This window comes from Sarcophilus harrisii, chromosome 2 (assembly GCF_902635505.1).
Source record: "Sarcophilus harrisii chromosome 2, mSarHar1.11, whole genome shotgun sequence".
Lineage (NCBI taxonomy): Eukaryota > Metazoa > Chordata > Mammalia > Dasyuromorphia > Dasyuridae > Sarcophilus > Sarcophilus harrisii.
The window spans coordinates 446,340,252-446,355,517 of NC_045427.1; the positions used below are offsets into that span (position 1 = coordinate 446,340,252).

General features: G+C 34.3%; 1 protein-coding gene across 1 annotated transcript; it reads left to right on the top strand.

Annotated features, from left to right (window-relative positions):
* Positions 1 to 13,985: 13,985 nt before the first annotated feature.
* Positions 13,986 to 14,977, top strand: LOC100918076 (olfactory receptor 5C1). Its single transcript, XM_031949522.1, has one exon. The coding sequence runs from the start codon at positions 14,001 to 14,003 to the stop codon at positions 14,958 to 14,960; it is 960 nt and encodes a 319-aa protein (XP_031805382.1). The 5' UTR covers positions 13,986 to 14,000; the 3' UTR covers positions 14,961 to 14,977.
* Positions 14,978 to 15,266: the final 289 nt, after the last annotated feature.

A 15,266-nucleotide genomic window follows, 5' to 3' on the forward strand; every position in this document is an offset into this window, starting at 1 on the left:
ATGAACTGATACTAAGTGTAGTGAGTAGAACCAAAAGAAATTGTACACAGCAACAAAATGATGTGATGATCAATTGTAATGGACTTGTCTCTTTTCAACAAGGAGGTGATTCAAGGCAATTCCAATAGATTTGTAATGAAAAGAGCCATCCATATCCAGAGAGAGAACTGTGGAGACTGAATGTGAATCAAAGCAAAATATTTTCATCTTTGTTATTGTTGTTTCTCATTTTTTTCTTTCACCTTTTGTTATGATTTTTCTTGCTTAGCATGACAAATATGGAAATATGTTTAGAAAAATCACACATGTTTAATCTATATTGGATTGCTTGCTGTCTATGGGAGTTGGTAGAGGAGAAAGAGAAAAAAATTTGGAATATCAGGTTTTGTAAAAGTGTATGTTGAAAATTATCTTTGCATGTATCTGGAAAAATAAAAATGCTATTAAAAATTAAATAAAATTCATGCTTGTTGATGAAAAAAAGAAGAAAATGCAGGGGAAAAATCCAATAAAAAAAAGAAGCTTATGAAGAGGGTAGAAAATGGGTTTTATTTCACTGATTAACTTAGGGAATCAAAAAGGAAAGGATTAGATAATTAGATAAAAGAAAGAAAGAAAAATGAATTAATAAGTTAAGTAAAATGTCCTTAACTAGGAGACAGTGGCAAACAAGAGGAAGATGGGGTTTAAGGTTGAAGGAAAGTGAACTTTTGGGTTGTTAAAGTAGGTTAGTAAAAAATAACTCTAGAGATGAAGTACTATCTTAAATAGGCAGAAACAAAGTTAACAGCATCAGATGAATCCAAAAAAAAAAATAGGAATTGCAATCATGCCATCAGACAAAGCAAAAATTAAACATTAAAAAAGTAAAAATGAATTAATAAGGAAACATTATGCTAAAAGAAATAATAGACATCAAATCAACATAAACATTAAAATTCTATGCTCTGAATGCCTTATCTAAATTAATAGGAAAAATTAACTGAATTAAGAACAAATAGAAAGTAATATAATAATATGAGGAAATTTTAATTTCCTCTCTCAGTTCAGGACAAATTTCACAGAAAGATAAACAAAAGAATAAATACAGATTTTTTTAATTGCTAGAGAAACTAGAATTAAAAGACTTATTTTCTTGTAAATGGTACTACTGAAGAATAATCATATTTATTGACATCACCTATAACTTTTTCAACAATTGATGATGTATTAAGATGCAAATATATGCAAATAAATATAAAAAGGCAGAAACAATAAACACATTTTTTACAAACTATAACACATTAAAAATAGCGATCCATTTTCTGAAACACAAATAGGTCCAAATGAAAACTTAACAATGAAATTCTAAATAATAAATGGGCCAAAGAACAAATAACATATACAATTAATAATTATGTAGAGGAAATGATAATTATAAAACACCATGCCAAAATTTCTGGACCAAGTTAAAGCAATCATCCGTAGAATAAACTATTTGATATTGGGCTAAAAAACAAAGAAACAGATAAATGAAACAAACTTGATAAGAATCAGAAATTATATAATTCAATATTATATAAACCCCAAAATATAAATTACTTAGGAAAGATTTTCCTCTTTGATGAGAACTACCAAGAAATTGGAAATTAATCAGGCAGAAATTAGATTTCTATCCATCAATAACCATATGTTAAGTGCCTACTATGTTCCCAGTACTGTGCTGAGCTCTCAGGATAAAAAAAGAGACTTGAGACAATCCTTCCTCTCAAGTTCACAAAAAAAGAGACAAGAAAACAGATATGTATAAATTAACTATATACAGAATAAATAGAAATTAATTTTAAAAGGGAAGGCACTAGGAGTTGTAAAAGGCTTCTTTGTAGTAAATGGGATTTGGCCTGAGATTTAAAGGAAGCTAGCAGGAAAAGATAAGGAGCAAGAGCACTCCAGGTAGGGGGACAATTGGAGAAAATGTCCAGAGTCATGGAAATGAAAAAAATACCAATGTCACTAAATCAAAAAGTACATGGTAGAAGGTAAAGTGTAAGAAAATTGGAAAGATAGGAAAAAATAATACTTTCCACTGTACTCCACAATTAATTCAAAATGGATATGTGATGTTAATTTTAACACCATATTCCACAGTAAATTCAAAATGGACATATACTTTTAATATTAAAGATTGTGTCATTAAAAAAATAGAAGAAAAGTACATCATATATCTTTTACAACTATGGGAATATATATCCTTAACCAGACAATAGATGGAAGCACTTACAAAAGATAAAATAGATTATTTCAATTACACGAAAGCAAAAAGCTTCTGCACACACAAAAAATTAATCTGCTTATCTAATTTTTTGGCATGACCTTTAATATTAAAATGTTAAATGGTTAAAAAAATCTTTGCATCAAGTTTCTCAATAAGAGGTTGCTACCTAAGATATATTAAAAACTTATAAATATGAATATATATACATATATACACATATATGTATATGTGTATATAAAACTGAAAAATATTTCCTAATGGATAAGTGATAAAAAGATATAAACAAATATTCTCAAAAGAATCGAAAATTTAAACAATTCCAAATAACTATTAGTTAGAAAAATCCAAATTATTAATAGTTAGAGAAATGCCATTTACAAAAAAACTGTTTTTACTTTACAATCAAATTTTCAAAGATGAGAAAAATATATCCATGTTGGTAAGGTTGCAGAAAGTAAGGAATATTAATAACATATTGGTGGAGTTGTAAATTAGTATGACCATTTTCTTTTTTTAAAATATCTTATTTTTTTCAAATTATGTGTAAAAACAATTTTTACATTATTTACTTCATTAGTGTTTTTTTTTAGTAGCAAAGAACTGGAAAGAAGATAGATGCCCCTCAGTTAGAAAATGTTTAAACAAATTGCATGCATGAATATATAATAGCATATCATTGTGCTTTAAAAATACCAAATATTAGGGGCAGCTAGGTGGTACAGTGGATAGAGTACTAGCCCTGAAGTCAGGAGGACTTGAGTTTAAATCTGGCCACAGACACTTAACACTTCCTAGCTGTGGGACCTTGGGCAAATCATTTAACCCCAACTGTCTTAGCAAAAAAGAAGAAGAAGAAAAGAAAAGAAAGAAATAGCAAATATAATAAACTTGGAAGCTTGGAAAGACTCGCATGAACTGAGACAAAGTAAGCAGAAACGAGACACAACTACAACACTATAATTGCAGACAACAGCCACAAAACCATTCAAAACTGATTTTTTTTAATTTGAAAGAATAGGATCATATCCCAAATGAAAAGAGAGTGAGGAATGAGAGAAAATATTGTAGATTATTATTAATTGAAAAATATATTTTTAATCACAAATAAACATGTACCTAAAGAACAGATATAAGAATCTTCTTTCATTCCCTTCCAGAAGTCTATAGTGTTTCACCACGTATATTGTTAGATATTTTTATTGGTTTTGTTTAATTATTTTTACTTTCTCTTTTTTCTTTCAAAAATGTATTTATTTGATAGTTTTTTTTTGTTTTGTTTTTTAGGGAAGGAAGGGAAGAGTTCAAGAGGGAACTTGAGCAAAGTAAAAACGAAACCAAAAACCAAAAACAAAAAAGAGCTTTCTCCATAATGACCATGTGGAATGGGTACTACAAGTATCATTATCCCCATTTTGCAAATGGGATAACCAAGGTCCAAAGAGATATGGCTTATCCATAGCTATGAAATCTTGCCACCAAAATTCAAAACTGGGTCTTCTGATTTCCTGTATCCATTTCCTGCCTTCTTTCCATGATCTTTTTTCCATGATCTTTATATGTATGTCCCAAAGTTAGGAGACTTGATATCTTAAAGTTCATTCTACCATTATTAGCTATGTGACCTTGAGCAAGTCACATATGTCTGTCTTGATTTTCTCAAATATAAAACAAAGATAATATTAACTCTAGTGGATTGATCAGGGGACTTCATTAATCAACTTTTAAAGAGATGAAGCTGTGTTTGGGACTTAGCATCTCTATGTGGAAGTTATTAAAGTAATTTTTTTGTTATATTTTATTTGGCTTCTAGTCACATTAAATACCACTAGAATGATTGTAAAACTATTTAACTGGATGGATACTACAAGAAAAAATAGAATTTCTATGAGTATCACAAAATTGTATCCTTATATTCAGACATCACCATATCTACAATAAATAGTCCAGATAAAGAAAACATACTAAATTCTAATAAACTATGAACACCATATATTTAAAATCTAATATACATCAAAAGAAATAGGCTCAAATTTTTCCTATTTACAACCTCTTCATTTCCATTTTTTGAGAAAGATTTCAATCTGGCCAAAAAATCATTCCAGTATATTAAATCCTTTTGGGAAAATCCTCAACATACAGGAAATGATGTTCATACAAATTTAATGTGCTCCCTTGATTTTGAGGTGTTTTGTTTGATTCCCTCTTATGGTTGGGGATTCCCTCTCAGCATTCCCAGGACTGCAAAACATCAGACCTTTTAACTATACTGATATAAAACCAAAGCAATAGAAAGTTCTTTGACACAATATTATTGATTAAAACAATTAGAGTACTATACAAAATAGATTGGTATAATTAAATGGACCCAAATTTATAGAAGCAAATGGGTCAAATTCCATTTGAGAGTTATAAATAATCTCAAATACCAAGTCCAATTCTCATTTTATAAATGAATCAACTAAGGTCAAGGGAGTATAAATGACTTGCCCAAGATCATACAACAACTAAATATCAAAGCAGAATTCAAATTTACTCCAAGGTCTTCCTTACTCCAAGTCCAGAAGACTATCCACTATATAATTCATTCTAGAAGATGAATTTGTTGACTTGAACTATTATGAGTTTCTACTAATCCTTTATGCTGTTCTTTAAAAAAAAGTTGAGATCTGATGGACTTGGCTCTTTTCAACAATGAAATGATTCAAGCCAATTCCAATAGATTTGTAATGAAGTCAGTATCCAGAGAAAGGACTATGGGGACTGAAGGTAGATCATAGCATAGTATTTTCACCTTTTTATTGTTGTTTACTTGCTTTTTAATTTTTTATTTCTCATTTTTCCTTTTTGACCTGATTTTTTTTATGTAATATGATAAATGTGGAAGTATGTTTAGAAGAATGGCACACATTTAATTATACTGGGTTATCTGCTGTCTGGGAGAGGGGGAAGAGGAAGGGAAGAAGAAAAATTTGGAACACAAGGTTTTGAAAGGCTGAAAACTATCTTTGCATATATTTTGAAAATAAAAATTTATTATTTTATAAAAAAGAAAATAAAAAACTATTATCAGAAATCTTTAAATAAATAAATCTACTTTTTAATTTTTTTAAAAAAAGGTTGAGAAAGGAGTAAAGTTGTAGGTTTGACTCTTTTGTCTTTACAGGGGTCTGGAGAGAAAAGGTCAGAGACCAGTACTTTTGAATGGGCTTTTGTCCTTTGAGGACACCTGGATTTGTACTTCTCAACCATATTAGCCTATAAAAAAGGAAGCACATGGTCAAGTACCGGGAATTATTGAATCTGGGCCTCCTGAATCGAGATGAGGGTGGAATGCTTAAACAAAATTGTTTTCTTGGGGCAGTGGGAAACCCAGCCATCTTAGACAAGGGAAAGAGGTATTCATGTGCAATGCTGGTGTCAGAGTTGCTCCCTAGGAATATCGAATTTGAGAGCCTCCAAACCCAGCTTTCTAAAGATAGAAGAAGGAAGGTTTTAGACAATGTCAGCTTCTTAGAGAAAACAGGAAATGAGGAGCTAAGTTTCTAATGAGATAAGGAGAATTTCTGACATAGCACCAGCTACAAAGAGAGAAGATCATACAAAAGGTCTCAGGAGCCACAAAAAAAGTTCTAGAGACACTCTGGAGTTACAAAATATAAAGCATAATATGAAGAAGTAAGTCCCATTAACTTTGTCCTCCCTTACTGCCATGGCTTATTTCAGACAATGCAGGTCCAGTAGGAAGGGGTTTATCTCTTTAACAATCTCCAGTTAATTTTCCTTCATGATGGCTGTATGTATTCCACATATTCCTGTCTCTAGAGGAAATAAAGGACAATCAATGTCTAGAATGCTAAAGGGTGTTCTCCATAAGAATGCCAAGTTCATATTTGTTCCAGGAGAGTTTCAGGCATTTAGAATAGTGCCATAAGACTAAAGTTCTGTCTGTAAGTGTCCCTGGAGTAAAAATAGACTCACTAGAATGTCAGGGGGGTTTATCTCTTTAATGACTCCAAGTTTTTTCCCTTCCAAGGGGAGTTCAAATCACAGGATTGCACTATGATTCTGGAGGAACAGTATAAAGTCCCAAGGGCAAAGTGGAACTCATCAAAAAAGAGAATTGTATCAATTGTTGATAGATTAATGTGAGTTAATTATATGTTTTCTATTTAATGAAATAAAGGATACTCTGTACCTAATATACATCATGATCTTGAGTCATTTTATGGAAAATGAACACTTAAATATAATGTAAAGAACTAGATACAAACTGGATTCTGACATCTGATTTACAAGAGGAAACTTAGTGTAGACCAGGATAAAATGAACAAAATAGATTTATTTTGGGAACACTCCCAAGATTGAATTCAGTCTCTTTAACCTAAAGCATTGAGTGCTACTCAACAATATACAAATATAACAAATGTTTATTAAGTTTTTATTTTGTGAAGAATATTGTCCTACATCCTATAGTAAAAAATAGTTTAAATAAGACATAGTCCTTGTTTCCATAGAGTTCATACTCTAGTAGAAAGGCAAATTTTATATAATAGATTTTCATGCATAATCATTTCTGTGGAAATATGTTTAGTAGAATTGTATATATTTAACCCATGTTGGATTATTTGCTGTCTAGAGGAGGGGGGTGGAGGGAAGAGAAGAACAAAAATCTTGAATACAAAGTTTTGCAAGGGTAAATGTTGAAAACTATCTTTGCATGTATTTTGAAAATAAAGCCATTATGTATAACCATCTCTTTTTTCTGTTGTGTTGTGAAATGTTTGTTTTATTTCTTAAATTCAGAATAAAATAAATGAAAAAAATTAAAATTTAAAAGTAAAAGATACTACACAGATATACAGTATAAAGTATTACATAATAATCTCATTATAGATATATGTTAAAATAGATACTCACTGATTGTAAAATGACTTAAAAATTGTGATGTATATAATGAAATATTACTATGTTATAAGAAATGATGGATATAATGGATACAAAGAAGCATAGAGTGATACAAAGTGAAGTAAGCAGAGTCAGAAAAACAATATATCTAGTTACCACAATGAAATGTAGGGAAAAACCTATCATAAAACATGTGAAACAATGCTTCAAAATTATAAAGAATAGGTCTAGCCCCCAAGAAAAGATAGACTTCCTTCTTGTTCTCACCCTTTGAAGAGATAAAGAGTCCATGAGTATGGAAAATTGTATTTGTCTAACAGAGAGATCAGTTTTTGTGGATTTTTTCTCTTCTTTTTCTTTTTTTTCTTTTTCTAAAAAATTGGTACAAAGGATGATTCTCTAGAAGGAAAAAGGAAAACCATGAGGGAAAATTCTAAATTATGTTAAAAATAAAATATATCAATAAAATCTATTAAGATGCTATGTGAGGGGCAACTAGGTGACACAGTGGATAGAGTACTGGTTTTGGTGTCAGGAGAATCTTAGTTCAAATTTGACCTCAGACACCTGACACTTACTAGCTCTGTGACTTTGGGTAAGTCGTTTAACCCCAAATGTCTCACTATCACCCCCCAAAAAAGCTAGGTGACATCAGATTATTATTAACTATAAAATCAAAGGAAGCTTCTTAGAGATGATATTTGAGGTGGGTTTTAAGGGAAACATAGATGCAACAGAAGTATTATGAAGAGTACTTTTTGTCATACATGAAGATCTAGAAATCAGAACTACTGTTATTGTTATTATTTTCATCCAAACTTTTCCAGCCTCCCCAAGCTTTGGGATATGAGCCAGCAGCAGCATTCCCCTGTCAGCCACAGACTCAGAAGCCCATAAGGATGTGAGGAGACAACACGTTGCAATGGGCTCTAGGGAAAAGGACAGATGAGAGACTGGGTAACAGGATGGAGGGGAGGGAAGGTAATAGTGTAGAGGGGGGTAACAGCATTCTAGCAACTGCTCTCAGCAACCCTGGGAAGGACATAAAATGTGACATCTCTGCTTTGGTGTGGTGGAAGGGGGAGACAATTACCTGCTGATTCCCTCACACTCTCTCTACATTAAATTCTCTATTGAAGAAAACATTTTGGTACTCACTGTTATCCTAGGTATGTCCTTTATTAGAAGTTAAACCCCTTGTCTCTTATTCTGCACCTCTGGACCATTAAAAAAAAACCTGAAATGTTTTCTTAGATGCCTCTTTGGTAAGGATAAAATGTTCTCTCCTTTGCTTCTGAGCTTACTTCCAGAAAGTAAATTGAAGCACAAACATATGGTCCTAAGTTTCAGTGATGGGGACAGAGGATAAAAGTAAAAGAGTAAAGAGGAAATAAGTGAAAAAAGAATTCTTCCATTTCTGAGTGGAATTATAGGAGAATATTATAGGAGAAAAAAGTCTTTGACTCAGAAGTCAAAAGATCTGATTTCAAGCACTATCTCTGATACTCAGTTGCTTTATGATCTTGGGTAAGATAATTTTCCTCCCTAAGCTTTAGTTTTCTCATATTTAAGAAGGATACTGACAAGCAGGAATATGATCAATGACAGCTATCAGTACAGGGAAAGGAATTCAAAATTAGATTGCATTGAAGATGACTTGAAGTAAAAGGAGATATCTAGAGAATAGAAGGTTAGAAGTGGGAGGTGAAGCGGAGGAAGAACATGATCACTCTTCTAACATTCAAATATATGAAAGAGGGTCAAAAAAGAAGAATTCAATAAATTCCATTTTCCATCCTTGAATCCAAACCATGGACTAGCATTCAGAACTTAGGGAAAATAGAAAGTAGAAGTCTTTGGATTGATATTTGGGGTAATTATCCTTGACAATGAGAATTGTAAAAAGTGAAACAGCCTACAAGAAGTTTCCTTTTTCTGAAGGTGTTCAAATGGAGGTGAAATGACCACTTGACAATGATAATACAGAGAGAATTCCTCTGTGCGGGTTGGTCTAGATGAGTTCTGAAAAGCTCTACCCAATTCTGGAATGCTAAGTCTTGCTCAGAAGCAGCATGGGGATAGAGAAGCTATTCTCTGGCTATTGGTTTCCACAACAGTAAATGAGGGATTTTGTCTAGATGGTTTAGATGTATATGGTTCTTTAAAGTTTATAAAACATTTTTATATGCATTATGTCTTTTGAGTCTCACAACATTAACAGTTATGCATTATAAAAGAGAAAGGCAGATAGAGATAAGATAGATAGATCATCACCATTTTCCAAATGAGGAGACTAAGCCTCAAAGAAGTTAAATAATTTTCTCTCAAGGTCATAAGCCTGAGAAGGGGTAAAATTAGGGTTTGAACTAAGGGCTCTCCTATTTCCAAACCTACTGCCCATGCCATTATTCACTGAACATTGATTACCTATAAAGTTCCTTCCAAATCAAACATTCTCGCATTCACCCTTTGATCACAAAGCACTGAAATCTTATTCTCCATATTACAGATGAAGAAATGGAGAGGGCCACAAAATCTTTCTGCTCCTCGCTGTGTGAAGGTGAGTGGTACTTGCCTTCTGAATGTGGAAATGGGGGCACAGAGCTCTCAGAGAAGAAATTAACAAACTAATATGGATTGAGTCAAGTTTCCTCTCTTCTTTTTCCTTGTAGTAGACACTATCTAATTGTTGTAGAGAGAGAACTAAATTTGGCATCACAGGGCTTGAGTTTGTGGTACCTTATTACCTATGATAAATCATTTAGTTTACCTGAGACTCACTTTCCTCATTTGTAAAATCAATATTAGACTAGACAATCTCTAAAGTTCCCTTTAGCTTTATACCTGTAATCCTACAATCTGTGGATCTGGCCTTCAGACCATAATTTGCCAACTCCCAGTCTAGTCAATAGATAAGCCACAATGAAATGTAGAACCTTACATGATAAATCCACCATAGAAGTTTAAAGTATCATTTGAGGTCCAGAAGTACAGACTGTTACTAACCAAGAGGGTCTGGGAAAGTTTCTTGAAGAAGTGGCATTTTGATTGGGCAAAGAGAATAAGAGGAAGGCGATTTCAGGCAGAGACCAGTATGAATGATGGCTCATTCAGGAGAGCTTCAGATATATTCAGGGACATGACACTGGTGAAGTCTGGCTAGAGAGCAGAATGAGTAGTAGGGAATGAAGTAATACTGGAAATATTAGGGTGGTATGACATTTGCCAGGAACAGAAGTCTGAATTTTACTTAGCAGACAGAAGAGAGTCATCCAAGGATTATGAGCAAAGGAATGACATGCAAATAAAAGTTTATTATTTTTAAAAAGCTATCATTACTCTTCATTACATTGTTTTTTCAGATTAGAAGCATCTGCCAAGATTCTGCCATGTGAGGATTTATCCAAACCCATATTGAACCTAATTCTAGTTCTAATGTATGGAGAATCTGTTCAATGTAGGGGGAATGAGTTCCATCTTGAACTGGCTGTTGTCCCTACCACTTTGGAAGATTGCTAGTGATCTTTAAAACACTCAATGCAATGATGTTATTTTTTTTTCAGTTTTTAAGGCATTATATTTTATTGGAAAGTTCACTGCATTGGAAATCAGGAGACATGGATTCCAATTCAAGCTCTGCCATTTACAAGCTATGACCTTGAGCCAATCTCTACACTGCTGGGTAGAATGGATAGAGCCCTGAGCCTAGAGTGTGTAAAATCTGATTCAAGCATGGTCTTAAACACATACTAGCTATATGACCCTGGATTAGTCACTTAATTTCAGTTTCCTCAATTAAATGGAATTTTAACAGCACTTATGTCCCAGGATTGTGATGAGCATCAAATGAGATACTTATAAAACATTTAGTATAGTGCCTAGCACATAGTAAACACTTAATAAATGCTTTTTTCCCCTTTCTGGTGTCAGATTCTGAATCTCTAAAATTTAGTGCATTAAATTAAATGATTTCTAGGGTTTCTTTCATCTTTAATTTCTATCATCTTTTCAGTGCGTATTATGGACCACACCCCCAATACCATCACCACTTTCTTCTTGAACCTTTTACATTTTTTATTTTGTGATATTGCACTTTTCTAGTTCTTTTCCTGACTCTCTACTTCTTCAGAACCCAGTTTAAGTCTTTTATTGTTACCAAAATGTCTTTCCTTAAGTAACTCTTGACAATTGTGGAAACAAAGAAGAGATGTAGACAAAGGACAGTAACTATCTTTTGCCTCTCCTTGTATCTACAGAACTTAATACAATATCTGGCATATTATAGGTGCTTAATAAATTTTTATTGACTGACTGAGAAAACCAAAGAGATGGCATCTAAGCCTTGAAGAAAGATTAAGAATTTTTTTAAAAACAGATAACTTATTTGTGCATTCCAAATATGAGAGATGGCTTGAATGAATAGAGATGGGAGATGAAGTATATAAAGTACAAGGAAAAGGCAATAGAACTGCCTTTCACTGCAATGAATAGTTTGAGAAAGGAAATAATGATAAAGAAGACTGGAAATATTTGTTTATAGGAGCGAGATTATGAAGGACTTTAAGTGACGAGCTAAGGATTTTATATTTTATCTTTAGGTAAGACCAGCCTAGGATCCTCAGATCATAAGTCTGGTGCCATAAGGGATCTTAGTCCAACTTCCTTATTTTACAGAGAGAGAAAATGAGGCTTAGAGGCATTTAAATGACACATGAAATTAGTGATAAAACTGGGATTTGAATCCCAAGACTATAAATCTACAACTTTTTTCTTTTCACTATACCATATTGACTCATTAATAAGGAGTCACTGAAATCTTTTGAATAAGAGATTAACAAACATGGTCCAAATCTGTATCTTGAAAAGATCATTTAGACAACTCTATAAAGGATGAAAAGGAGAGGAGAGAAGCTATTATAATAGTTATTATTCGATAACAGTGTAAATGGAGAAAGTGGGTTAGGTACAAGTGAGGTTGTATGGGTATAATTAATAGGATTTGGCAACTAATTGGATATGGGAGGAGGGATTGGTTGAGAAAATGAGAAGAATGCTGAGAGTGATTTTAAGTTGTAATAACTTTAGAAATACTAATGATACAAACTTACCAAAAATCATTCAAAAGTTTAACTATATAAATTTCTTTTATACTTAGTTTTGTGAGTTTTGAATAATAATATTATGATTTTAACAAGATGGAGCACCCTATAATTATGTATTGTGTTGTGACCCTTTATATATGACTCTTTTTAGACTAGTGGTTTGGTAGTGTAAGTTTTCTTCCTTGGCCACCTCAGTCACTTGATCTATCTCTATTATACTTTTTCTTATGGGGTCATGTCAAAGCTTTGAATGATGTTAAGGTTAAAGTTAGCAATACAAATGAAATCCTTTCAGTTACTGATTACCAATTGCTGGAAGTTATTACAAAGTTCAGAAACTGACTGGAAGTGCTGAATTTTAATTAAAAGCTAAATGATGAAACTTCAGGCATTTGGGCATTTGAAGCATTTCAATTCTAAAATTATTAAAATTTTAAATTGTTTTAAGACTTTGGGGACACGTATATTTAGGAGTTTTTTAGTGAATGAAATCAAGGCGCTGTAAAGTAAAGAGAGTAAAGATTTGTAGAATATCAATTCTTAGAAAGGAAAATGATAATGATTATTTAGAAAAGAAGCTGAGAAATATACAGAAAGAGGAGCAAGTGAGAGCAGTTCCATGAATGTCAAGGGAGAAAAGAAAATCCAGACAAGGAGGTGAGTTTTCAGCAGTGTTAAAAGGTAAAAGCTATAGAGAGGTCAGGATATTGAGGAAGTCAGAAGCTAATTTTAGAAATTGGCATCATATTTCAATAAATTGCAAGGAACTAAGAAGTGGAGAGATTGGGGCAATTAGCAGAAATTGCTTTTCTACTCTTTCTAGGAATTCAGTAGGTGGGGCAAAAGATGGAGGGAGTCAAGGCAAGGAGGTTAGGAGTGAGAGATGGAAGGAAGGAGGGAGAGAAGGAAAAAAGGAAGGAAGAAAGGAAAGAAGGAAGGAAAGGAAGAGAGGAAGGAAGGGAGGGAAGGAAGGTGAGAGGAAGGAAGGGAGGAAAGGAGAAAGAGATAGAGACAGATGGAGACAGACGGATAGACAGACAGAGAGAAATTGGAGGTTATGTATGGGTAGCCCAGAATTCTATGACGTTAAGGGAGTTTTGTTATTGTTGAGTCTTCAAGTTGTATCTGAGTCTCTGTGACCTCTTTTGAGGTTTTCTTGGCAAAGATACTGGAGTGGTTTACCCTTTCCTTCTACAGCTTATTTTATAGATGAGGTAAACAATGTTAAATGATTTTTCCATTTCAAATCTTAACTGGATTTGAACTCAAGATTAGTCTTTCTGACTCTAGCTCCAGTGCTCTATCCAATGGGCCACCTAGCTACCTTGGGGTTGCACAGCCAATATGCATCAGAAGCAGTACTTGAATGTATGTCTTTCTGGCTCCAATGCTCTATCCACGAGTGCATGTTACCTCTCACATATATGATCAGAAAAGTAACACTAGCTTTAGGACACAGTCAGGCTCTATCGCATCCCATAAAGGACAATTGGCACTGTCAGGGAGAAAAAAAATCTCATTCCCAAGTTATTTAGTCACTGGATAGAGCATCTCTTGTTGAAGCCAATGCTGCACTTGCCTTCCTTGTGAAATGGCAAGCCAGGAAGACTTCCCCCAAAATCAGTGGAACTTTCCTTTCTTCTCACTTCTCCCTGAGAAGGGAGGATGCAGATTGTGATAAGCAGTACTCATTCACCCTCTGCTTATTCTGACTCTTCTCCTAGTTGCCAACTTACAGGATGACCCTGGAGAACATCACTTGGATTGATGGAGCCCCAACTGAATTTATCCTCCTGGGTATCACTGACCGCTGGGACCTTCGTGTAGCCCTCTTCCTGGTATTCCTACCCATCTACCTTCTGAGCTTGCTGGGGAACATGGGTATGGTGGTGTTGATAAACGTGGATGCCCGACTCCATACCCCTATGTACTTCTTCCTGGCCTGCCTCTCACTCCTAGATGCCTGCTACTCCTCAGCCATCGGTCCTAAGATGCTCATAGATCTGTTACTATCACATGCCACCATCCCTTATGCTGCCTGTGCCATCCAGATGTTTGTCTTTGCAGGGCTGGCAGATGCTGAGTGCTGTCTCCTAGCAGCCATGGCTTATGACCGTTATGTGGCTATTGGGAACCCGCTCCTTTACACTACAGCCATGTCTCGACGCCTGTGCCTCCTGCTCTTGGCAGCTTCAGGGCTGGGTGGTGCAGTGAGTGGCTTTGTCCACACAACATTCACTTTCCGGCTACACTTTTGTTACTCCCGTGAAGTTAACAGTTTCTTCTGTGACATCCCACCACTGCTGGCCATTTCCTGTGATGACACTTCCCTCAATGAGCTGCTGCTTTTTGCTGTCTGCGGTTTTATCCAAACAGCTACAGTGTTAGCCATTGCTGTGTCCTATACCTTCATCCTCGTTGCTGTGATTCGCATGAATTCTGCTGAGGGAAGGCGACGAGCAGCCTCCACTTGTGGCTCTCACCTTACTGCTGTGGCCATGCTGTATGGCACACTCATTTTCATGTACCTAAGACCTAGTTCTAGTTATGCCCTTGACACTGACAAGATGGCATCTGTCTTCTATACACTCGTTATCCCTGCCCTCAACCCACTTATCTACAGTCTCCGGAACAAGGAGGTTAAAGAGGCCCTTCGAAGGACCCGGGATCGATTCTGCTTCCCATCCCAAAGGGGATAGTGAAAGAACTAAAAGACTAACCTGGGGGTGGGGGATCACCAAGAAATGAGGGGAAAGAGTTCCCTCACTCAAAAATTATCATATTTTAAAATGACTAAGGAACCAGAGAAGGTAAAGGGTAAAGCCAGAAAGGATAGATATAGAGAAGGGTCATCTTGGAATTACTTTAGGTCTGTGATGGAATTATAGAGCTTTGGAACTGGAAAGAATTTTAAAAGAACAGAATTTTAAAATTCAGGGAGAACTTAAAAATAAAGATCTGGAAAAAAATTTAATCCAACCACTCATCAAAAGTTTATTTATATT

What these genes read in the sequence shown, in the direction of transcription:
- LOC100918076 (XM_031949522.1), top strand. Translation starts at nt 14,001, where the DNA reads ATGACCCTGGAGAACATCACTTGGATTGATGGAGCCCCAACTGAATTT.